Source organism: Phallusia mammillata, chromosome 5 (assembly GCF_965637545.1).
Source record: "Phallusia mammillata chromosome 5, kaPhaMamm4.hap1.1, whole genome shotgun sequence".
NCBI classification, from domain to species: domain Eukaryota; kingdom Metazoa; phylum Chordata; class Ascidiacea; order Phlebobranchia; family Ascidiidae; genus Phallusia; species Phallusia mammillata.
This window is the reverse complement of record NC_137256.1, coordinates 20,651,315-20,677,057: the sequence shown is the minus strand read 5'-3', so window position 1 is coordinate 20,677,057 and position 25,743 is coordinate 20,651,315. Positions and strand designations below refer to the sequence as shown.

General features: G+C 35.0%; 1 protein-coding gene across 3 annotated transcripts; it reads left to right on the top strand.

Moving 5' to 3' along the window:
- The first annotated feature begins 725 nt into the window (after positions 1-725).
- Positions 726-25,327, top strand: LOC145227722 (uncharacterized). Of its 3 annotated transcripts, XM_080092619.1 has the most exons (27): positions 727-1,140; positions 1,477-1,628; positions 2,045-2,205; positions 2,674-2,833; positions 5,544-5,718; positions 6,288-6,502; positions 8,143-8,316; positions 8,941-9,015; positions 9,305-9,470; positions 10,073-10,176; positions 10,497-10,658; positions 10,994-11,147; positions 12,061-12,180; positions 12,500-12,675; positions 12,776-12,942; positions 15,304-15,491; positions 16,334-16,453; positions 17,850-17,930; positions 18,821-18,985; positions 19,433-19,541; positions 20,426-20,537; positions 20,746-20,874; positions 21,024-21,157; positions 21,793-21,921; positions 22,539-22,686; positions 22,967-23,147; positions 24,874-25,327. In XM_080092619.1, exons 1-27 carry the CDS (start codon positions 1,074-1,076, stop codon positions 24,945-24,947), a joined length of 3,798 nt encoding a protein of 1,265 aa, XP_079948745.1. In that variant the 5' UTR covers positions 727-1,073; the 3' UTR covers positions 24,948-25,327. The 3 variants fall into 3 exon arrangements, with proteins under 3 accessions (XP_079948746.1, XP_079948747.1, XP_079948745.1); XM_080092620.1 differs by lacking the exon at positions 24,874-25,327 and having other exon boundaries at positions 726-1,140; positions 22,539-22,715; positions 22,967-23,032; XM_080092621.1 differs by lacking the exons at positions 22,539-22,686; positions 22,967-23,147; positions 24,874-25,327 and having other exon boundaries at positions 726-1,140; positions 21,024-21,163; positions 21,793-21,858.
- The last annotated feature ends 416 nt before the right edge of the window (positions 25,328-25,743 follow it).

The following is a 25,743-nucleotide window of genomic DNA, read 5'->3' as shown; positions in this document are numbered from 1 at the left end:
AAGTTTTGGGTAATATTACAAAAAATAAAGTTAAGATAAACAAGGCTATTATTTGACTTACGACAAGTCGACAACACTATGTACCAAATTCATTAGCAAACTATACATTTCACACACTAGGCGTCTACTTTCTGTCCTTTATATGTGTTAAAAAAACGCGGATCTTTCCACTTTTAAGGCGACGTGTACAAATTATTTATTCTTTTATTGTTGCGTCACGAAAGTGCGAAAAGCAACAAGCAAGTCTTTGATTTCTCTGACGTCAGTGTTTTGAAAATATGATTTCTATTCCTTAAGCTAATTTTGTTTACCATGACATAAATTCTCGATTAAATATACATTAAGAAGAAAAATCTCTTTCTGTATAGATTCTAATATGTATACGAAAGTTTCTAGTACATACCTATCACCAATTTTCACTTTTGTTGCGTTAGTCTAAACTAAAGGTAAACATTAAAAAGATCATAAGTCTACATGAAACTAAACACTATGTTTTAAATGGACTTTGGCCTAGACTAGAAGCAGTTTAAAAATATTATGATGCGTTTCAAGTCAAAAGAAAAGGCATATTATCAGTTGCAAAAAAATCTTGATGTCAAACAAAAAAGATCAGTTGGGGAAAAACCCGAAAGTACGGTTTACTTTCTCTTGTTTTTTTCGGTTGTATGCATCAGTTAAAATCTTTTTCTTGCAGTTTTAAGTAAAAGGTGTCTGCATCACTGACGCAAAATTTTCCGTTGTAACTCAGCGTTGTGTTTTGCAGCGATTGCAACAAGTCAACTTAAATGAGGTAGAAAGGGAAAAAAATGCGCAAAGCCACCAGAGTGATAATTTTCGTTTTTGCGTTCGTCCGGTAATATGTTTGCAGTTTGACGTTAAGGCATGTAGTACGGCGGTTTTAAAAATACCAATGTAGACAACAGGTTAACAGTTCACCTTTACATAACACGATTTGCTATTTCATTAGCATTTGTGCTGCAATGTCATGTGTAAGAACGTTGTTTATGTTCATAACAGTTACAAGAACTTTTATTTGCTCTTTCATCCCAAATTAGCAGATTATTAATGAAACCATGAGTGACTGCAAGATTAGTAAGTCATCGGCAATACATTTTTTTGTGAATGGAAAAGCATACAAAGGTATTTATTTTTTTTTTTTAAATTTATGTGATTTGTGCTTTACATAGCATGATTATTTAAGCACAATACTGATCACTAACAACACCAAACTTTTTCATGGCTATCTCTTAAAGTGCATGATTTACAACTTTGCATGTTTGGGGACCCATGTGTTTCAGCCTGAAGAGACAAACAAAGGCTATACAAAATAGTGACTAATATGGGACTCAATGCAAAATAACTAAGGGGAATATATTAACATTTTAAAATACATCATATTGTGTGATCAATGGCAAAATATTATAAGCCACCCTTGTAGTTTTGCAATTTAGTGTCTCATTTACAATGTACATGTAGTGAGCAATGTGGATCCAATGATGAAGTTCAACACCTGGCTCCGATCTCAACCGGGACTCACAGGAACTAAGATCATGTGTGAAGAAGGAGGTTGCGGATGTTGTGTGGTTGCCATGGAATCCAAGCTCGGACACGTTATGGCTGTCAATTCAGTATGATTTTAATTTTTGCATATTACCACTAACAAATGCAGACCAAACTGGTTTATCGTGATGACAATTTACTAATCGATTGGTCCTGATCAACCAGTTTTGCTTATTAACCAACTTGCAATTAACTGGTTTTGTTTGTAGTATGCAATAACAAGCAATATGGAATGTTTATAGAGGTATATAATGGCTCAATAAAACATAAAGCATCATTTTGTATTGTACAGACATCACTGATAATGATAGAGCATTTGTCAAATTTTTATAAGGAATGTACTCTTATCTATTTGGACAGTTGTGCTTCTCATAGGACACTTGAACAGATCAATCTGTCCTGTTTCAATTGACAGTTACCTTTGTCAATTGAGCTTAAAAGTTACTATAACATTAAGTTCAATCAATTTAATTCACATTTTAAGTGCTTGCTTTTGCTTGGTTCTGTTGATGGATGCAAAATAACTACAACAGAAGGGCTTGGTTCCAGGCGAGGTGGATTTCACCAAGTTCAGTCTCGCTTGGCTGAATTTGGGGGTTCGCAATGTGGGTATTGCACCCCTGGTTTTGTCATGAATATGTACAGGTACTTGGTACAAAAAAGTATTCTTTGTTCTTTATTTTCTTATGAGTACTAGATATTGAAGTATTTTGCTTCGAATGTAAAGCATCTTTATTATTTAACCAACTAAGTATGTATTGTTCAAGCTGTTTAGTTTTTCTTTCTGTCTTAACATATTACAAGGTTAAAATCAGCTATAGTATACAGAACAACTACATCATATGCAAGCGTCTTTAGTGTCTAAAAATGCAACACAAAAGAGATTAAATTAGACAAGGCTTGGCTTATATTAGGAAATGATTCCCAAAATCAATTTACTTAACAAATTGCTAGAAAATTATAATGTGTTAAATTGAAATATATATTATACATTTTCACTGTTTCTGACAAGAACAATAACAGTTGAGAGTCAAAAATGTTTTACTTATATTTTGAAGTGTATTTTTTTGATGAAACTTGTTAAACCCCTACTTTGTGGATTTATTTTTCCAGCCTTTTGCAAGAAAAACCATCCCCAACTCAACAACAGATTGAAGACAGTTTTGATGGGAATTTATGTCGCTGCACTGGATACAGACCAATATTGGATGCAATGAAATCATTTGCAAGTGATGCTGATCCAAAGCTACTAAAAAATTGTGGTGATATTGAAGTTAGTACTCTGTTTTCATTTAGTTGCAACAGTTTAATTGAGAAAACATGTTTTCAATGAATTGTTTTTTTTAAGAGAGAAGTTTATTTATATCTCTGATTCTACAGTGTATGAAGATATTTTCAATTTTGATGGAGATTTCAATTTTCTATATTTGTGTTTTTAAACTTGTCTGTTTCAATGCTATTCGGGTCATTCCATGTCAACTGCCCAGGCCATATAACCCACCCTCTCAGATTTTTATCAAATTTCATATGTCCATGCAGCTAGTTACACTGATTTCAAAAACAAAAAAATTTTTTGAAATCTATCAATGTTTCACGAAGTTATGACATTTTGAAAATATGTCAAATATGTGATCACTGCAGCGACGCGCATCAATGCTTTTTGATAATACTGTGTTTAAAATGTCATATTTCTTTCTAATTTGTATATTGTGGTCATTTTAGTAGGTTAGGTGAACCTTTAGGACATTCTCAATCACCACATTACAGTTTTTCATGTTTTTGAAATATGGGTCAGTAATTAAAGGGGGTTCAGTTTGGGGGTATGCGAATGTGCATTCATGCGTAACGACAACTTTAAAAGCTCATATCTTGAAGAGCACACTAGCTAGAAAGTTAAGTAATGGCTCAAATGAAAGCTCTTGCTGAGTACTTTCCTTGTTCTTAATTTTATGATGCTTCTCTGTAATGTGTTTAAAGGAGGGTCATAATAAAACACAGGTTCATTTTTCAGATATTTTTGTGATACTGCTTCTATTATCTATACTTTATGTGCCCTAATTTGTTATTAAAAGTTGTTAAGATGCAAAAGTGTAGTGCAGGTGTCTCACTGGATACTGAATGCCACAAAAAGACATATCCAACACAAAAACTAGGTATTTAACCAATTGACTTTCTAACAGATGAAGAGCAAGTGCTTCTGAATATTTGAGTTGCTGCTGATAAGGGTAATGAATGTTGTTTGATGAACGTATGTATTTTCCACAGGTACAATTACATTGGTCGGTACCCTTTCTTGCAGAAGTAGTGTTGTGATCCTTTTCAAGTTCACAGTAAACCAGTCAAAAATCTTAATATACGTCCACTCACTTGGGAATGTTACCAAAATATAAAAATTGTAATTTAAATATTGTACCAGAAAAAAAAAGGTGTGTGCCAAATGCAGTACAAGACTTAAAGAAACTATCCTTCAAAATGTATCATCAAATGAAGAAGCTTCGAGTTCGACTGACAGTGAAATATGTAACATTGCATCTACTGTTAAAGCAAACGCATCTTTCAGCAAGCTTAATGAAAGTTTACAGAGCGTTGAGGTGATTACCTGTGAAGTTGCATAGTGTGTCTTCAAGCAGTAACATTTTCTATGGGCAAAGAAAATTATGTCAAATTCATGATACCCTTCATGCAAAGATGTCCAATTTTTTTAATGTCAGTGATGTAGACCTATAGCAAGACCAACCTGACACTAAAGACGAAGACAAAATGAAAATAAAATCTTTTGACAACATTATCTCTAAAATGAAAAAAAATTAGGAACAGTGACAGTACGATAGCAGAAAAATACAAGTCCCCACAATGATACCCAAGCAACTGGTCAAGAGAAAAGACTACCTCAAAAGGGAAAATCACACCTTTTCACGGTACAATGTTTAAATTGTAATTTTTATATTTTTGGTAATATTCCCAAGTGATAGGACGTATATTAAGATTTTTGACTGGTTTACTGTGGACTCAAAAAGGATCACAACACTTCTTCTGCAAGAAAGGGTACCGACCAATGTAATTGTACCTGTGGAAAATACATATGTTCTCCAAACAACATTCATTACCCTTATCAGCAGCTACTCGAATATTCAGAAGCACTTGCTCTTCATCTGTTAGAAAGTCAATTGGTAAAATACCTTGTTTTTGTGTTGGATATGTCTTTTTGTGGCATTCAGTATCCAGTGAGACACCTACACTAAATTTTTGCATCTTAACAACTTTTAATAACGAATTAGGGCACATAAAGTATAGATAATAGACGCAGTATCACAAAAATATCCGAAAAATGAACCTGTGTTTTATTATGACCCTCCTTTAAACAAATTACAGAGAAGCATCATAAAATTAAGAACAAGGAAAGTACTCAGCAAGAGCTTTCATTTGAACCATTACTTAACTTTCTAGCTAGTGTGCTCTTTAAGATATGAGCTTTTAAAGTTGTCGTTACGCATGAATGCACATTCGCATACCCCCAAACTGAACCCCCTTTAATTACTGACCCATATTTCAAAAACATGAAAAACTGTAATGAGGTGATTGAGAATGTCCTAAAGGTTCACCTAACCTACCAAAATGACCACAATATACAAATTAGAAAGAAATATGACATTTTAAACACAGTATTATCAAAAAGCATTGATGCGCGTCGCTGCAGTGATCACATATTTGACATATTTTCAAAATGTCATAACTTCGTGAAACATTGATAGATTTCAAAAAATTTTTTGTTGTTGAAATCAGTGCAACTAGCTGCATGGACATATGAAATTTGATAAAAATCTGAGAGGGTGGGTTACATTTTGCCATTTTTCTGGGACGTTTGACATGGAATGACCCATTCATTCATTTTCGCATTGTTGGAACTAAGCTGGGATTTGAACCAATAACTGATCGAGTTTCAGGAGTAATATATGTAGTAAGCATCAAAATTGTTTTCACAGGATTTGGTTAAACCTCCTTTGAGGAATGGTTGTTTTAATGGAATTGCAGCTCAATTTCAGTGTTTGCAAATAGAAGGGGACACGACATTTACTCGACCAACTAAGTTTGATGAATTAGTACAAATATTAAAGACAAATCCTACTGCAGAACTTGTGTGTGGGAACACTGCTACAGGTAGAACTCTTTGCATATACAAATCATACATTATTTTTCGACCAGAAGGTGCAGTTATGTTTCTGATATTGTATATTATTAGTACTTGTTGTGTATCACCAAGTTGCATTCCTTGGTACTCGGTATCGATGGTATCGAACGATTTCGGTGGTATCGATACTCGTACTCGGTATCGAAATATTTTGTTTCAGTTTTCGATACCAACGTGCGAGTACCAAAGGCCGATTTACACCATAAGAATATGGGCAACTTTATGCCAATATTTGCTTCAGGCAGCACAAAAGTGGAAAAACATTTCGCCAGTTTACAGATATCTTTTTCGCTATCACGTGGTGATTACATTTTTCTGCATGTGTGAGTGCACGCCTGTACCCCGACCATGGCAGATAAATTAGCCAGCGATATACAACTAAGTACAACACTAGACTTAAGTACTCGGTAATCGGTATCGAAGGTATATACATGTGATACTTGGTATCGGTACTCGCTTCAAAACCTGGTATCATCCCATCACTAAAGATTTCAAAAGCTCTAATTTTTTTCTTTGAAATGGTTTTCATATGCCACAGGTGTCTACAAAAGGAAAAATAACCCCGAAACTATTGTTGACATTTCCAAAGTGGGAGAACTAAGACAGATAGAGGAATCTGATCATTGTTTTACGTTTGGTGCTAGTGTGACTTTGAGTGAATTAATCCAGGCTTTGTCTGTGGAATCAGCTACTAGTTCATGCAATAGTCTTGCAAACCACATTAAAAAGGTCGCTAGTGTCCCAGTAAGGAATGTAAGTAGATCTGTATGAAATAGCTTTTTATCTCTCATTGATTTGAGTTGAGTTTTCTGTGGTTGTGCAGAAAATAGCATCCTTCAAACCAGAAAAATATTGTCTTTCGAAATTGCTTTCTTGTTAAACCTATCGATTTTAAGAAGAGCAATTTATTAAAACACATTTCTTGTAGGTGTTTGCTGGAAACAGTCACAAAACATTAAAAAATGTTTAATACAGCCAATTACAGAACCTAGCCTATTGTGAATTTTTATACCTATGCTATAAAAAATTGGGCCATAGTAGAGTCAGCAGTACAATAAACACACGCATACAGTTGTGTAGTCCTTTCAATTCCAATATGGTTATTCTTTTGCCTACCGTATTTTACGGACCATAAGGCGCTATTTAAATCCTTTTTTTTTCCTCATAAATTGATCGTGCGCCTTATAAGCCGGTGTGTGTAATATATGGATCAAGTAGTGCTTTTAGTAAATAAACCACCATCTTACACAATAAACTACGAAAGCAACTAGCAACTGTGATATTCACTAGGCTCATTTTTTCTTTTGCTCATTGTACTATTGTGACTTGCTTAAATTTATTACGTAACAAGTAAACTTTTATAACCCATACTCCTTAAAATACGTTGCGTTCTATAGCCCGGTGTGCCTTATGTATGAACAAAAAACTACTCAAAGCAATTTATTGACAGTGCGCCTTATAATCGGGTGCGCTTTATGGTCCATAAAATACGGTAAATCAAACTAGACATCACCTTTTACAAATGTATGGGCGAAAAAACAGGGTAAACAACTGAAGGAAATGAAATGAGCTTAAAAGTTTAGCTATATGTTGATGTGCAAATTTTTTTAAAGTATTCCACATTTTTATGCTGGAAACAAATTTAACGGCCCATAAAAATCAAGTGAAGAAATGTATTTTAGCTATCAAGCTTCCATCAAATTATATGGATTGAAAATTTAGTATTTTGATTTATTGTCATTGTCCTGTTTGTTGATCAAATTGATTCCACTGTATTAATACTCTAAACTAGGCCCTGATTTAAGCAAAACTAAGTTCTTAGATATCCAGTTTTGTATGTGCTGTCATCATCTTTTTTGCTTAGTCAGTTTGGCATGAACTGATTGTTTTGTCATATTGAATGGGACCATGTCAACAAACCAAAGCTGACTAAGCGTCTGTTTGCCATCATGTTTTGTGTATTTAAATCACCGCATTAGACTTGCACATGTTTTCAGCCAAGTATAGGAACAAGCTTTACTTTGGTGCGGCAGTCATATCTATTCAAACTTTACAAATGCAAATCAGGATTCAGTCACTATGTATTAATTTAATACTTATACGAAATTGAATCATTGACAAGTATGACAACATATTTTTCACAATAAAAACATAACTAAACAACACTGAGCTTGAACTTGTTCCCTAAAAACCAACCAAGTCCAATGCCCTGATTGAAATAGACATTACTCTAATGTTGACAAAATGTCTAAACCTTGCAAAAAGTCAGTTACTTTTTCAACTTTATTACATGCAATTTTTTTCTCAGTCAACTACTATTTACATCCATGTTTTGTGTGAAATAAAGCCTAACTGTATACATTGTGTGTAAAAAGTTTGTGCTGTTTAATCAGATGGGATCCTGGGCTGGGAACTTAATGATCAAGCACCAACACAGAGAATTCCCTTCTGATGTGTTTGTTCTCTTGGAGGCTGCTCAGGCCCTAATTGAAGTCTATGATGTTTCTGGTGACAAAAAAGTCTGTTGTTCGGGTAGTGAACTAATGGTGATGGACATGAAAAATAAGGTGCCATAAATATGTTTGCAGTTTTGTAGCAACTGATTGTTTCGCTTAGTGGTTCCTAAACTTTTTTGACAAATTTCTCCATTAACAATCAAAATATTTTAATTTCTCTCTAACATAGTAGATCCTAATCTAAACAAATCTATTTAAAATTAGACATTTTATGAACTTCATCCTTATATTCCAAGAGCTTACATTCTTATAACAAACTTGTTGTAAAATTTAAGTAACTTCCTCCCATCAAGTTTTAAAATTCCTCCCCTTTTGGAATTGGTATAGCTGATGGTGCCATAAATTTGTACTGTAGTTGTAATGCAAAATAGTAGGATTGTGCAACCATGGTTCCACAAAAGCTTTGTGGTGGTTTGCAAGCAAAATAAGCTGTCCAAGAGGCTCCTCAGGAGAGTTAAACTCTTTTATGCAAACCAAGACAATCGTTTATGTACAATCCTTGAATTTGATTTGCGTTGAGTAGTGTCTGTGCTACAATTAACTGTGTATGTAAGAAAAAGATATGGCATTTTTCTGTGTTTTTGGGGTTCCTTGAGGCATGCAACTTTTTTTAAAGACCTGGAGTGACTGAATCTGGTTTAACCATAATCTACTTTAAATATTATTTTTTTGCAGATCATTGTCCAAATGACATTACCAAAAGATTCCAAAAATGTATTCAAGTCATACAAGATTATGTCAAGAGCCCAGGTAACTGTTATAAGCTGACATTTAAGTTATAACTTTTCAATCATCACATTATTGCTATCAATAAAAAAATTGTGGTTATTCTCTTTACAAGACTAAAATAAAACAAACTGTTGTATGTTTACTCTTTAACATTAACATAAAGCACTCAATTTTTTAAAATACTTTCATTCAAATTAAATATACAAGGATTTATTGTAAAGTGTAAGCATTAATGAATAAACTTCTAAAAGTACATTACTTAACATAAGAAAACACAATACTATTATAATGACTATGTTTTCCATTTCAGAATGTCCATGCTTATGTAAATGCTGCTTTTAACGCAAAAGTTGTGGAGGGCAACTTTACAGATCTTGTTTTGGTGTTTGGTGGCATTTCCAAAGATTTTGTACATGCAAGAAAAACTGAAGAATTTCTAAATGCTAAAAATATCAACTCTACTGCAACATTTGAAGGTGAACAAGTCTAAGTTTCAAAGTAGGCATCATAGAATTACAATTTCCTGCATTTCACTTGTCATGCTTGGATTGCAATTTCCATCATTTCAATTGTTTGTATTTCCATTGTGTTTAGCAGAAAGACAAAAAGATATGTTCAATATGTAAAAAATCACAAAAATATGACATAAAACCATAAAACAATTGCGTATAGCTTGTGCAAAAAATCATGGCAACATAAATTTACCCACAACGTCATAGTTCCTTCAGTAGCTGCATGTGACACATTAATCTTGATCAAACACCAATCTGAAATAAGGGTCTAGGTTTATTTCTTTTACATGGAGCTTATGAGTATTACTGATTGACTTAATTAAAATTAGACGTTCATTTTTTTGGACTTGCATAACAAAACAATATTAACCATATTCAACTAAATAACTTTGTAATAAACAGTATTTACAGAATAAAAAAAAACTATTCGGTAAAATGCAAAATAACACAATTATGAAATATATTGCAAAAGTTTCCTGCTCTAAATTTCTATTTTATTGACTTCACAGTTAAAAAAAATTGTTGGGCTTCACAAAACGTTAACTAAATCTAGTTTTTTTGCACAGAGGCTTTGTCAATATTATCAGCAGAAATTCAACCAGTGCAGTTTGATGCTGTTGATGCAACTGTTGAATATAAACATGATTTGGCAATGGGCCTTTTCTACAAGGTGCAATAATTGTGTGCCATAAAATTTTGACTGAATATTTATTTTATGGAAGTAAAGCAACATAATTATTTCTTTAGTATAAAATGCTCCTGTAGTGTTTAGATTAACAGGCATTTTTGTGAAAGCATAAATATTTCATTCAAATCTGACTCTCAAAGTTCACTTACATTGGATATTTTTTAGTATTTTTTTGTTAAAAAACTGCATAATGTATTCCAAAAGTCTAATTACTAATCTATTTACAAATGAACAGATAATTAGTAATTTGCTCTTATTACCTCAATTATTCTAATATCAGTCTTTTATTAAAAACTTTTTAGTTTTACTTGTCCTTGTGTGACAAAAGCCAGCTTGGACCTGGAATTGAAAGTGCCATCCCAACTTTGACACGCCCTGTATCGTCTGGCACTCAGACTTTTGACAGTGACCCAGAAATTTTTCCAGTGTCCAAAGCGATTCCAAAACTTGCCTCGAAATACCAGGTATAAAAAAGCAGACATTGTTTGATTGTGGTCATCTTCTGCTACAATGTTTTTTCTGTAAAATTTAGCCCAGTGGTTCTCAACCTTTTTGCCTTTGCATTTTTGATGCTGTAAGCTGACTGCGGACCCCTTGAAGGTTTAGGTATTTTTTTAGATCGCAATTTATTTATCTCGTTTTGCACGAATTAATTAGATGTCGTGGATCCCCTGAAAACGCTTTGCCGACCCCTAGGGGTCCACAGACCCCCGGTTGAGAGCCACTGATTTAGCCCTTTTTCATATGTGACCTTTTATTTTTGTAACTTTTATTTGATAATTTGATCTTTTGTTTGTAGGCTTCGGGTGAAGCAGTTTATATCAGCGACAAGATTCCTTCCCCTGAGGAGCTTTACTGTACTTTCGTACTTTCAAACATTGCCAATGCTGACATTGACTGCATTGATTTCACTGAGGCATCAAAGATGAATGGATTTGTTCAAATCATAACAGGTTACTCAACACTTGCAGTTAGACCAATTTTGCTTAAATAGTATTACTAGGGCGATTATTTTTTGACCAAAACAAAAAAAGCGAAATTTTTTGACCTAAAAATTAATACTTTTGAAAACTTTTGTCATAAAAAACTTTTTTTGACAAATTTTGAGGTATGAAGAACTCAAATAGTTAAATCTCGCAAAAAAATACAGCTAAGATACAACAACACCTGTTTAATACATGAGTCTAAACGAAAGATATGTGAAGTATCTCAAGCGAAACTGAAGCAAGAACTGCACCTAACCTACAGCTCCCGCAAAATGACTTTGGACTTACCAAAATTTTACACGTTTTGAGGTGTGTTGAGCATCACGCCATACCAACCTAATTATTTCACTTTATGTTTTATGATTCACAATAAGTAGACAACATGATATCTTTCATAGACAAACAATTGTTTTTACGCATAACCTTATGGTAGTCTCCTGGCAATTGTACTTTTTGCAATGGTGTTTGAATCAGGGTTGCCATATCGTCCTTATTTCTAAGATTTGTCCTTATTTTGAAGGGCAATGTCTTATAAATAAATGTTGTCCTTATTTCTAAGAAATGTGCTTGCTTTATTTTCAATGAGTAGAAGTAAAATCCCTGCTAAAAGTAAACCTAGGTATTTCCACGAACAAGGAGTTGCAAGAACAGATTGTTTCTGGCAAAAAATATGACATGTGACATGTCATGGCTTGTATAAATGCAAAGATTTGTTCACAAATGCTTGTTTTGTAGGTGAGAAAAATCAATTTTTCGGTTGTCCTTGTTTCGGGGCCCATGTCGATGGCAACCCTGGTTTTAGTGCTCTACTAGCAGCATTCAATCTGACATATCTTCAACAACATTTGTGACGTTTTTTAATTTGCTCGTTTTTTGTTAGGCAAGGATTTTCCATCCGATGTGAACAACACATATTTGTATCCCAATGATATTACACAACCTCTGTTGGCAGTTGACCATGTTGAATTTGCCGGCCAACCTCTGGCCATTGTGGTTGCAGGTATTCATTTATTTTTACATGAACTGGTAAAATAGCCAAAATTCAGAAAGTGCTATTTGAATAGGTGTCTAAAATATCACTTTCTAGCCCGAGCATTTATTTGTTTGTGATTTTAAAAAGTTTTCTGTTGTTTATTGTACTTTCAAAATTGTTTGGTAGACCAACATAATTTATAATGGGTAGTTTTTAGGCATTTTCCTTTTCAGAGAAGGGTGTGTGCTGTAATCAGCTTTCAACTGACTGCGTATATTTATATTAAGTAGATTAACAAAAACTCCATTCTATTCAACTGTCAGAAAAAATTTTCTTCTTTGAACAGAAACAAATTCACAAGCAAAGGCTATAGCCCAAGCTGTGAAAGTAACCTACAAGAATGAGAAAACACCATTGCTGACAGTCAAAGATGCAATCCAAGCTAATTCTTTCTTCTCTATTGACAACCCTGTCACCGAAACTGGAAATGTGGAGGAGGCTTTAAACAAAACAAAGAACATGGTTAGCCAATTTACACAATGTGAAAATTACTTGTTTAATGATCATTGTTTTTGTGAAATTATGCAAAATAAAAAAAATTAACATATTGTTGCATACGTAGGTTTCTGGGGAGTTGCATTTGGGCTATCAGTACCATTTTTACATGGAAACTCAAATTGCTCGAGCTGAGCCAACAGAAGAAGGCGGGTTTAAACTTGACATTGCAACACAAATGCAAAAAGATGTTCAAGATGCAATCGCATTTGCTTTCAACACTTCATCCAACAAGTAAGAGCTATAACGTCTAGTTATGAAGTCTCTGTTGACGTAATAACACTCAATTTGTTTTTGTAACAAAAGTTTGACTTTCGTGTAGATGGCTTTTGTAGTAACCATTGCTGGGATTTGGCATTAAATTAAAAATGTCATCAACACTGCCTTTCTTTGCATTCCCCTATTTGAGGGATTAGCATTAGAAAATAAGTTGAGTTGAATTTATTTTGCTTGGTGAAAGAACGCATAGCAACACAATTGCACTAAAGCTTTACTGTCTGCTTTTATTATGGGTCCCCTTCCCTGAAGGGGACACATTTTGTTTTTGTCCGTATTCTTTTTTCTGTCTAACGCTGGTTTGTCAGACGCATTTGGTCAAGAAAGAGTGCTTCAAATTTATTCAAATTTGGACATATGTTAGATATTAATCCAAACTTGGTCCACCTGAAGTTTGACCCCAAATTACCCAGCGGTTCACCCACAGGCCCCCGAAACGTAAAATTTTTAACGCTGGTTTGTAACGCTCGTTTAGTGAAGAAAGCGTGCTTCAAATTTATTGAAATTTGGACATATGTTAGATATTAATCCAAACTTGGTCCACCAGAAGTTTGACCCCAAATTACCCAGCGGTTCACCCACAGGCCCCCGAAACGTAAAATTTTTAACGCTGGTTTGTAACGCTCGTTTAGTAAAGAAAGAGTGCTTCAAATTTATTGAAATTTGGACATATGTTAGATATAAATCTGCACTTGGTCCACCTGAAGTTTGACCCCGAATGACCCAGCGACACACCCACAAGCCCCCGAAACGTAAATGTGTCTAACGCTCATTTGGTCAAGAAAGACACTGTAGGCAGAAGTCCCAAGAGAGTACGTTTACGAATAATAGGGCAGAGCGGGAGGGCTCAGCTTGACGTTGGACAGACGTTTTACGAGACGTCGTTTCGGTGATTAGAAATCAGCTGTTTTGCACAGCAATGCTATGTCGTTTTATTAAGTTGTCACTCACATTGTCAGTTTTGGCAAAGGTTTCACACATATGACGCGATTTAAACCTAATAAGCGTGCTTCGGTTTCGTAAATGTCAAGCAAAACTTTGTTAAACAAACTAAATATGAAAAAATAAACTTGACTTTTTTGCAAGATAAAAGTTTTTTTTAAATGCTCAGTGTCAGGTTGGCCGCTGCATGACCACGGGTTACTTAAGGTCAATTAGTAGGTATTACTAACACAGTTCAGAACTTTCTTTCGCCATAACGTAGCGTTTTTTTTTTTGAATCAAATACTCAAGGCATGTATATATTAGGTCAAACGGTGTTGTTGAACACCAAGGACGGCGTGCTATTGAAAACGGTGTCAAAAGGTCAAACAGTCGTTTGGTGTGTACACCCTAAAGGTTACTACAGGTCAATGGTACTCATTTGCGAAACAAAGTTAAATGAAAAACTCGTTTTGCGAAACAAAGTTAAATGAAAAGTTATGTATACACTTGCAGCAAATCGCTTTTTAATTGTCTGTAACACAACTGTTACAGCTTTCTAGAAAAAAATTGTGTTTAAAACCCGACCTTGGACGACAATATCTGGGTCAAAGCAAGAGATTAAATTGAAAGTATTTGTTTCGTTCTTTTTTATTGTTTTTGTAATTATACGACAATAATAGTGCAAAAAAATACAAACAAAATTTTTTTATTGTTGGGTTAATGCTTTCTAAAAATTTGTTCTTAAGAATTAAAAAATCACCGCAACATTTGTTTACCGTAAATCCGCAAAAACACGCATATGGGGACCCATTAGTTTTTGTTTACAAAAACAACCATATGTGTAGATCAAATGATATGTATAGTAAATTGGTAAATATCGTATAGAATATATAAAATGGAAGTATATCAGAAAGCCACCATTCTAGTTGTTTTTGCTTCTGACTTAATTTTTTTCTCTACTTGTCTGTTTGTGTTTGTACTCCTGTCTGAATGACTGTATTTTGATTGTTTCTCTCTGTTTGAACATTTCAATCTCTGTTTTTGTGCTGACAAAATGTGCTCGGAAAAAGCTGCACAATGTTAAAATGTTATGGAGTGCGAAATAGTGTATGGCACAATTGGTAAACCTTGACTAAACGGGCTGCAGCTACACCTTATTAGGAGGATTTATTAAGCGGGAGCTTACAAGAGAGTGAGTTTGGCGCATTGTCAGTAAAAACACAACCTGGGGAAACCAGTCAAGGGGGTCCTAGATAACTTGCCACCTGTGCTAAGGAAAGAGGGTGGGGTTCGACAAGAAATGTTAATCCTATTGGCCCCGAATATTGGCCAAATTACCCAATATGAATAAATATATTACTGCTTTTTGAGCCTAGCTATAATTCTTATTTGCAGAATTGAACTTACTACCAAGCGGATTGGAGGTGCATACGGTGGCAAAGCAACAAACTCAATTATTGTTGGTTGTGCAGCAGCTTTGGCATCGCACTGCACACGTCGACCTGTCTGTTTCCATGGTGACCTCAAGACATGTATGACTGCATTTGGTACACGGACCCCGTTCAGTATTTACTATACAGTTGGTAGGTTGATAAATTTGTAAATATGGTTATTGATTAAATGCATAGAAATTTGGTGCAAAATGTATTTAAAAATAATGGAAGAGCAGTAAGCGCCTTGTTTTCGCAAGGTTGGAGGTTCTAATCCCATCTCGGCCTCCTGGGATTAGCAAGAAACTTTAGGGACATTGCTCCTACCCAAATGCAGAACTACCTTGAGGTCAATAACCCCCGAGTCGAAACAATCCAATAAAAAAAATTATTTAACATACTTGCTCTAAACAAGGCCTTGGAGGTTGAATTATTGTGGGCATTCAAGCGTTACCAAAAATCAAAATTAAATCAACAAACATAAAACAAATCTCCACTTTTTAATATCAGATTTTTGTGGTTGCAATTAGTAGTGCTCCGATGTTTCGGCTTTTTTGCCTAAACTTTCAATAAAAAAATTAAAACATCCTAAATTTCCTTATTAGAGTTTTATTAATCCCCTACTACGAAGCTGACACGTGCAGCATAGGAAGCAAGCATCGGTGCTTGTGAATCGACTTTCGACGGGTTCTCCACTGAACCTGTGTAACTCAGGTGGTAGAGCGCGAGCCCCGAACAGACTCCTGTCTTGGGTTCAAATTCCGCCGTTATAACGCCTTGAATGGGCATGATCAACTGCGATTTAGATGTAATCTTGGTGCAAAATTTTGCCCTTCACAATGATTGTGCAGTTTTTTATCTTTAAATAGGTGATTTATTATAGCGTCCCTTATTTGAAGGGGTCACTTGTTTTTGCACTTTGACAAGTTTGACCCCGAATGACCCAGCGGTTCACCCTCAGGCCCCAAAGACGTGAAATATATCATTTTTGATAGGTTATGATGATGATGGTATTTTGGAGGCAATTGATTGTAAGTTGTACACAAACAGTGGACCAACTGATTTTGACGGAGAAATCAACGATACTTCTTTGTTGCCATGCTTTGGAGACAGTGGTATGTTGCCTGTCTGTGTAAATTTTAAACTCTCTATTCCAGGCCTGTCAAACTCGCGGCCCGTGGGCCCAAGCCCTCCAATGCGGCCCACTAACAGTCAACAACAATTGTAGTATTTTGTCAGATTTTGACCTAATTATACTAAATTTTTCTTACTTTTTAAAGTGAAAGCTATTTTGTAAACATACATTTACCGAAATTTAATTTATAGATAATAATTCATATGTTATGAATAGAAACGATAGTAATTAAACCGTTCCTCAAAAAGTTTCAGTCAAGGATGTACAACCCGCGGTCGTACGGTCATATTAAAATATATGTACTGGCGGCCGTGATGTAATTAAAACTCTTTTGCTAAAACTTTTGATTTTCAAACTGCCCTAAACAGATTTTGTGTCACTGAAAAGAGTATTACCAGCCTCGCAGCCATATACGTCAGACTTTTTGTAGTCCTATTGTGTGCACACAATGCGAAAAAACAGGTACGAAAAGCGTCACAATATAGATTATGACGTAATAAACAGTTAAAAATGATCTTCACATTGTGCAGCTCAATCTCTGCATCAAGTTGGAAATTAATTTCGGCTTTTGGGGCGTCAATAGATGGTATATATGATAAAAACCTTTTTCTTTACATCTGTAATTTTAAAACAAAAACCAGCAGATAATTGGCGGCTGTTGGTGAAATAAGGATCTGCAATGCGGTCGTCGTAGCGAAAAGGTTGTTTAAGTGTATAAAACTAGATTAAAAATCACATGCGGCCCTCGGCATAATTTCCAAACTGCAATGTGGCCCTTGAACCCCACGAGTTTGACACCCCTGCTCTATTCGCCTATCTATTTAACTGCATGTCCTTCTGATGTTGCTTGTTGTTGTTAGAATTTAACTGTCTGTATGTTTGTATGTATGAATGAAAACTTGTGTATGTTTTACTGTTTTTTGTGATTTTCTTGTACGCTACATGTACAGATAACCCTATTAATCGCATTATCCGTTTAACTGCATAAGCATTGTAAATCCCTAACGTAGCCGTTTGTCAAAAATTTGTGCAGTTAATTTTTGTGCACTTATAATTCGGTTAATTGCATAAAACATTTTGGTAAATCGGTTATGCGATTTAACGGTTTCGCCTGTATTTACTTCACTGTATGTGGTTCGTCTGTACAATACTTCCAATACTTTTGTTGGTATTTTTCTGTACTGGACTATCTGTTTTTTTTATTGCTTTTGCTTTCAACTCTTTTTCTCAACTTGTCTGTTTGTGATTGTTCATCTGTCCGAACGGCTGCTTTTTTGTTGGTTTCTGCCTGTTAACATTTCCAGCTCCGTTTTCGTGCTCAAAACTCAACCTGGTGTTTACAATAGTTTTCAAAGAGAGCTGTTTGTGTTTTTCAGCTTACTTTTGCAGCAACCGAAGATTCAAAAACTTTATGTGCAAGACCAACATCCCTTCCACCACTTGGTGCCGCTCTCCAGGTAAAGTATTTTTCTGCAGATTTTACTGTTTACCACTGTTATGAAGCAGTCATACATTATTTTTTCCTGTTTGAAATCAACTTTTCTACTTTTTAGTCAAGGGGGCTTATTAAATTTTATGTTACGATTGGTGATACACTTACCTGGCAAATTGCAATTCGAGCCTAGCTTTGGTGGCTTGATCAGGGCTCGCCTTCACACTGAGAGTCATTTGTAGCTAAGGTGAACGTACACATGTACTGGAATCAGCCCTGTAGCATTCATATAGACCTGTGGTCTCTGAACACTCATTTATATATGATAGCACAGGCCCATTGAAGGCATTATACCGAATCAAGCTGGCGTATCATAATCATTTGTATCACAGCTATAACTGGCAGTACACTTGAATCAGTCTATGTATACCTTAATTCAACTTTTTGTTGTTATTACTTTCGCCTTGATCAACATGGCATCATCAGTCCTAAATAGGAAATAAATCAAGTTATGAAATAAAAAATGAAAATAATATAAAAGAATGCCAGATTAAAACCCTGATAAAAGTATGTTACAGTTAGGCACACAAAACTCTGACCTGAAAAAACGGCCATTTTGTCAATTATTTCTGAAAAAAATCAAACAAAAAATGATTCGACAACACTTAGTCATAGTTAATCAACTATAATGCCACTGTTAATGTGAAACTAAAAACAAGCGCGAAAACTCATTTGTGGCATAATTTCCAATTTTAGACCCTTTCCAGCTCTAGGACCCCTTAAGTAAATGGGCCTTCGGTTTACCATCAAATTTCCCTTCTAGGGACTGTAAACACGGCCATGTTTGATAATAAAATTATTATGAGATGTCCATATTCTTGCAGTTCAATCAATGCTAGTCGTTTAATTTTTTAGGAAGTCTTCAGCTTACGGGATTCGCCGATCAAATAGTTGAACACGTTGCCAAGCAACTAGGAAAGGATCCAATCAGCGTCAAGAGGGCAAACCTATACAAAGATGGCCAGGTGTCGTTTGATGGCCGCACAATTAAGGATTGCAATTTGACTCGCATTCACGACAGTAAGTGTTGTATTTCATTTGAATTTTTGTGTCCCTTAGCAAGTCCTTTAAAATATGAAAAGCTATCTCGTATTTCAACCTGTCAGTGTAAAATCAATTTACTTTTTTATTGTTTTTCAATTATTTTTTACCGTTTTTATCACGTTTTGCTTTTTGTACAACGTTTTTTTTCTCAAAAGTTGTTTTTTTTCAGTTGTATTCATAAAAAAACATATATTTTTCAAAAACAAACTAAAACTTGTGCATTATTTATCAGTAAACTATGCTTTTGACTTTATCCTTTCAACTTAATGATAAAAATCGAATCTTGTATTGCCTTTTTTTTATCCATTTGATCTTTTTATGAAGTGCTTGAGAGGGCTTGGTTTGGCAACTGAATAATTAAAAACCATCCACGTGTATTTCACTTTACAACACTGATTTCCACTTTAAAATCTTGTTGTTTAGAATTGATGGAAGGATCCAATATCCAGCAACGCCAAATGGAAATCGACGAATTTAACAAGAACAATATATGGAAGAAACGGGGTCTTGCAGTAACTCCTATGCGATACCGGTACAAAAAAAATCCGCTATAAAACTGCAAGTGTGCCATTTTGCCATTCATTGCCGGATTTGAGGCTTATACTTGGTACTGTACTGGTACTGCGCCCGTTTTTAGTGTCGCCGTTAAAAACATATTGTAAAAAATTAGCTTTTCAAATTATCCTATATCAGGCTGTATTATCGCCAACCTTGGGTGTTTTAAAATTGAATTAGCAAATAAGGAAATATGTTTTCGAGAAGCATTTATATTTAATATTTAAGGTACCTGCATGTAAAAAGGCCTTCCTATTAAGTATTCCCCCGCAGCTAGAGAAGTGTTATACATAATAAACAAGTTGCAAATGTTGTGAGTACGAATACATTTAAAATTGGATGGAACCATAAAACATTTTCTAATACTTTTTAACTTAATAAAGATGATATTAACATCTTCAGGTACCTTTAAAGAAATGTGTTTTCATATAAGCCATATTAAAAAATGTTGAATGAAAACCGCCCTAGACAACGGCTTAAACAGTAAGGAAAAACCAATCGGCATAGAATCATTCAATGTTAAAGTAGTAAGTAATCCAGTAAAACCAATTTAGTAGGATGTACGGAGCGCATACGAATTACTTGGACAACAGTAAAACCAATGGACGATAAAATCATTGGTAAAACAGAATCAGTCGGTTCATATAAATTATAAAGGAATATATGCTTCGCCTATGTGGCACCATCATATATATTCCTGTATATGAACCGACTGATTCTGTTTTACCAATGATTTTATCGTCCATTGGTTTTACTGTTTTATAGTTAAAAAAGGCAAACAGTGATGATCAGTGTAAACCATGCTGTTGATGGTTTTTATCTATTACTAAATTTGTCGTTTTGATCACTTATTATTTGTAGATTGGACAATTCTTGGGGGAGATTCGCTGTACTGATTTCCATATGTGCCGGGGACGGTACCGTTATTGTGTCACACGGCGGAATCGAAAGTGGACAAGGAATCCATACAAAGGTAGTTTTTCCGTTTAATTCCACTCTGTAATATGCAGGCTCTTTTTCCTTGCATAATATGTGATTGTTCTTGTAAAATATGTGTTTTTTGAATATTTTTAAGAACATTTGTCAAACCCAGTTTAATAACGACTTTGTTAGGAACCAACATTGTCGAGTTTGCTATTGGAAGTTGATTTAAGGTTTTTGAAACTTTACATTTTTGACAGGTGGCCCAAGTCTTGTCTTACGAGCTTGGAGTTCCGGTGAATGACATCATGGTCCAGCGAACGACATCAGTGACATCACCAAACAGTACCGCCACTGGAGGCAGTATTACGAGCGAAGTCACGTGTAAGGTAAGATTTGCAACGTAAATAGAAAAATTGCTTTTTTGTCTTTTTGTGTGTTAAAAATCATTACAATTATTTCCGGGCAAAAAATCTTTAACTACAAAAACAAAGGACTGCTCTGTTTTCTAACAAACTTCTTTAAATATTATCAATAGACGGTCCTTGAATGTTGCAAGATTCTGAAATCCCGGATTGAACCGGTTCGGGCTAAAATGGATGAGACCGCACGTTGGCGTGACGTAATCGAGAGATGTTACCGAGAAGATGTGGACCTGCAAGCCTCTTACTTGTAAGTGTGAGTAACATACAATATAACTTCTCTAGCTTTGACAGGATTTTCTTTGTTTAAATTTTTCTCAAGGCGTAACTCATGTTGTTTTTTACAACAAGAAAACATTGTTAGAAAAACTTTTCAAGCAAAGATTTGGACTTACGACTTTTGGGGGGACTGAATCTGTTCCGGTTGAGCTAAGCAGATTTGTTACTTTTAATATAACTTTGGGCAAAATGAGGACCTAGTTGTTGTTGTTTGATGCAGAGCCTTGCAACAACTATTTTATTAACACACAAAATAGAGTACAGATCAGTGTATCAATACCGGGACCCAGTGGCTTCATATGAGTTCATGATACGTTTTCATGAGTTCGCAAACAACTCATGATATGCAAAAATATATTTTGGACTGGTTTTGTCATTATGTTTTCATGGCCCACGATGCTACAGGAAAAAAACGGTTAAGAAACACTAATTGAAAGTGTAAATAACTGTACAGACAAATTCTGACTGCTAAAATATATAAACCACATTTAGGTGACGCCACAAGAAAATTTGTTCCATACACATTACCTCATACACCACTGCTCCTTATGGTACATATGGTACCTTCTATTAGCAGTTCAAAAAAATATTTTTTTTACATTTTAGGTGGATCCCGCCAGCGAACGAGACATTGTACAATTCTTACGGATGTACAGCTTCTGAAATCGAACTTGATGTTTTGACTGGAGAATTTGTTATCAATCAAGTGGACATCATATTCGACTGCGGCATCAGGTGGGTAAAATACATTGTTTAATCTAATTTTTTAAACAACTGCTGTATAACTTGAATATTCAATACATACATACTTTATTTGAAAACTTTTGTTAAATGTCTTAGTTTACAAATACTATACACATTTCAAATTGTGACTTGAGGAACAGGCGTTGAATACCCAACATAGATTTGAGTAAGTTATATTATCTCAAATAAGAATGAGTTATGCAAACTCAATAATAAAACCCCCATATACAAAGAATTGAGCTTTAGTAATCCCCAACACCTTTAAACATTAAAATTCCTCTGTCAAGCTCTTAAAAGTTGAAACCATCGTTGTATATCCTTTGTAGTTAGTTTATAACAGGTAAAAAACAGATTTTTGCCTCAAAAAAGCATTCTGTGGCCTGCAGTAATATAAAAAAATTCAGACTGCAGTGCAGCGGATTTAAAAATAAAACAAAAGCCACGGGTGATTTTTTTCAAGCCGCCAGTCCTAAACCGTCTTCAAATCGCAATAACCTAATTTATAGTTTAAAAGCGGGTAAAACTCAGTTTTGGTCAATTTTTTTGACCCTCTAATATACTTTAAAATCCGCAAAAAAATGATGAAGTTTTATGCTACTTTCTCGCAGTCTTAACCCAAGCGTGGACATCGGACAAGTTGAGGGTGCGTTTGTGATGGGACTTGGTTTTTGGCTTACTGAGGAATATATTCTGGACAAGAATACTGGAAGGTTGCTCAATGATGGAACTTGGGACTACAATGTGCCAACTTCAAAGGTCCTCCCCTCGCGACATTGATTCATGACGTAATAGCAAATGACGTCACGGGTTAACAATGACGTCAATGAAAATATTTAGAACCATGTAACCTATTTGAAAGATCTTTGTATGAAGTGTTGCGAAAATGGTTTAAATTTCCGACTGATTTAAAAAAACATTTTTTAAATCAATCAGTATTACATTTTGTCTTGCTGATGGTTTTTAAATCATGTGACCCAAAACGGCGATGTGATTGGTTCAAGTATCTCTCTTGAAACTAAATGCGTTTTTTTAATAGGATATTCCAGTCCGCTGGAACATCGAGCTTCTAAAAAATTCCCCGAATCCTGTTGGAATTTTGAGGAGTAAGGCATCGGGGGAACCCCCCATGTGTATGTCGATATCTGTTTTAAACGCACTAAAGCGTGCAGTTGAGGCGTCCAGGCGTGACCGCGGGATGGATGAGTTTTTCCAAATGCGTAAGTCCTTCAGATAAACATAAATTTTATTCTGGGATTCATGCAAACCACCGATTACGACACACTCATGGGTAAATCATAGTATGCCAGGCATATTGAAGGCGTAATACTGAATTAGCCAATCACAAAGCATTCCCACAAATGGCGCTTGTGATTCGACTTTCTACAGATTCACTACTGAGCCTGTGTATGGTAGAGCGCAAGTCTCAGGAATGCTCCTGTCATGGGTTCGAATTCCACTGAATTCTAGTTTGTTTTATATCCATGTCTTGTCATATGTAGGAATGGTGACCGGCTGATTCGACGTTACACCTTCAATGTTGAGCTTTGGGTTTTTTCAACTGGTTGTTTAAAATGCGATTAAAACTACTTCAATTTCGTTGGCTTTCAGCTCTTGTGAAAAAATAGGAGGAAAAATATCCGCCCCAAACCATTTATCAACATAGAAATTGTTTTTAAATTACCCACATATTTTGTTTATATTTCATAACTAGACTAGAGTCACAACTATTGACGTGACTTTTGTCCGCAGCTCAAATAAACTGTCATTAATCAAGTCAAATCATAAAAGTCAATATTTGTGAATCAAAATTTGTCCGCTTAGTAAGCATCATAAAAGTCAATATTTGTGAATCAAAATTTGTCCGCTTAGTAAGCAAATTTAAGCTTAGTAAGCATTAGCATAAGATTACCACACAACCTGCGTCTGCTGCAACGGTACTAAACCTAAGGATGTATTAAGGCAGTGTTTCTCAACCTGGGGGTCGCGACCCCCAAGGGGTCGCCAAGCACTTTTGAGGGGGTCGCGGAGACGCAACCGAACACGGAATTATTTTATCTGTATCATAAAAACTTTCCCTGTGACTTTTGTTTAGCATATAGTAACTCACACGACCGTTTGATTTAGAACGGGCGCAACAATATTTGCGATTGTATACTTCTATAATTGCGGGTTTTGGTTTTTCTTAACATAAACAAAAACACGAAATAGTGAAATAGTTAGTGAAAAATAGGGGTTTTCCGGAATGCAGCAAAGCGCCGAACTATTGCAGCCACGTTAGATTGCAAATGTGTGATGAACACAATCAACACATCCTGGTAGTTAAACTTCTTGTGTGTGTGCTTGTGTAAAGGGGTCGCGTGGTGTAAGAAAATCTCTAAAGGGGTCGCATAGTAAAAAAGGTTGAGAACCACTGTATTAAGGCCTACTGCATATGTTTTTTTTCACAAAAATTTCGAGATGTGTCACAAAGTTTGCGAGTGCGACATGTTCGTTCTGTATGAAGTGTTTAAATTGTAGAAAATCTTGTAAGTTGCCCATAATGTCTGTAGGATACTGGCTTTGGCGTAGATCTTTTAACAATTTCCTAAAAAAATATTTGTTTTGTAAACGATGTGGAAAAAGCTTGGCTTATTTAAATGTTTTCTGACATTATATGTTTTAAATTTTAATTCCAATAAAAACCTGGATAACAGTACATATGACACCTCAGTCGCGTCTAAGTTTACGCTTATACATACAGTATTCCATTAAAAATCATCTTATTGCAGTTAAACGATGTACGACCTGTGTATAGGGACACCAACACTTAACCATAGTACTTGACTTAGGTTTAGCCTACTCAAATTTGCAATGAAACTATTAAGCTAAAGTAGTGTACGTTCCCATTAAACTGCCTCAAACTTTTGCATTTTTAAATGAAAACTGTTTTTCTGTGTTTTTCAGCTATGCCAGCCACTGTAGAAAAAATCCACACTGTATTGAAGATTCAACCACTGAAAGACTTTAAACTTTTGTAAAAAACGCAAATTTTTTTTTGATGAGAGGTGTTATTCGAAACAGTTCCATTTCCATTATGTAAATACTTAGACTACACAGGAGATGCGTTTGGTTGGGTGCATAGAGCCATAGACTGTTGTTTAGTTCCTTGCTTTTTCTGTTTTACACTTTTACATGAAGATAATATTATTTCACACCTCAACACTGAGCCAATGTAGTGGTTACGACATTTTTCTATATGGTGCTATGTCATTGTGTTAATACGCGTGGAGAAGTTTATTTTGAATTGCTTTCACTAATTTCTTTCAAAAATCTCACTTCTCTGCAAACTGTTTGTTTTTTGAACTGATAACTTACACACTAGCCAGGGAAGGTGAAATTAAAAGACAAAGGTGGCCAAGTGTGAAGTCATCTCCGAGCCAACTACTAAGCCAGTTATTTAAACTGAAGCACGAATCTGACACAAAAACCCGGCCAGATTTAAACAACGTTTTGCGCAAAGCTCATTACACCATTGAGCTGGTTGCCTCTTTGTTAGTCCAAGAATCATTTTTTTTAATTTATTCGACTTTAGTGGCCTTGATGCCATTCCTCTTTTTGCTTTGAAAAATACAACAGGCCTAGACAGCAACCTAACGACAAAAAGAAAAATATTTAAATCGGTTCCGAAAATTTAAACGTTTTTTCATTTATAGGATAAAGGTTTTTTAACTGCTAGAAGTAATTGGTAAATTAAAATTTCGGAACATTAAGCAAAGTCAATTTTAGCATTTTGCCAAAATCCAAATTTCTGTGGTGCTGATTAATACATAATTT

Bases quoted from the DNA above. Each gene is read 5' to 3' on its own strand.
- LOC145227722 (XM_080092619.1), top strand. From the start codon at position 1,074: ATGAGTGACTGCAAGATTAGTAAGTCATCGGCAATACATTTTTTTGTG. The intron at 2,206-2,673 runs GTACTTGGTACA...TTATTTTTCCAG, and splicing joins TTTGTCATGAATATGTACAG to CCTTTTGCAAGAAAAACCAT. The intron at 19,542-20,425 runs GTACAAAAAAAA...TATTATTTGTAG, and splicing joins GTAACTCCTATGCGATACCG to ATTGGACAATTCTTGGGGGA.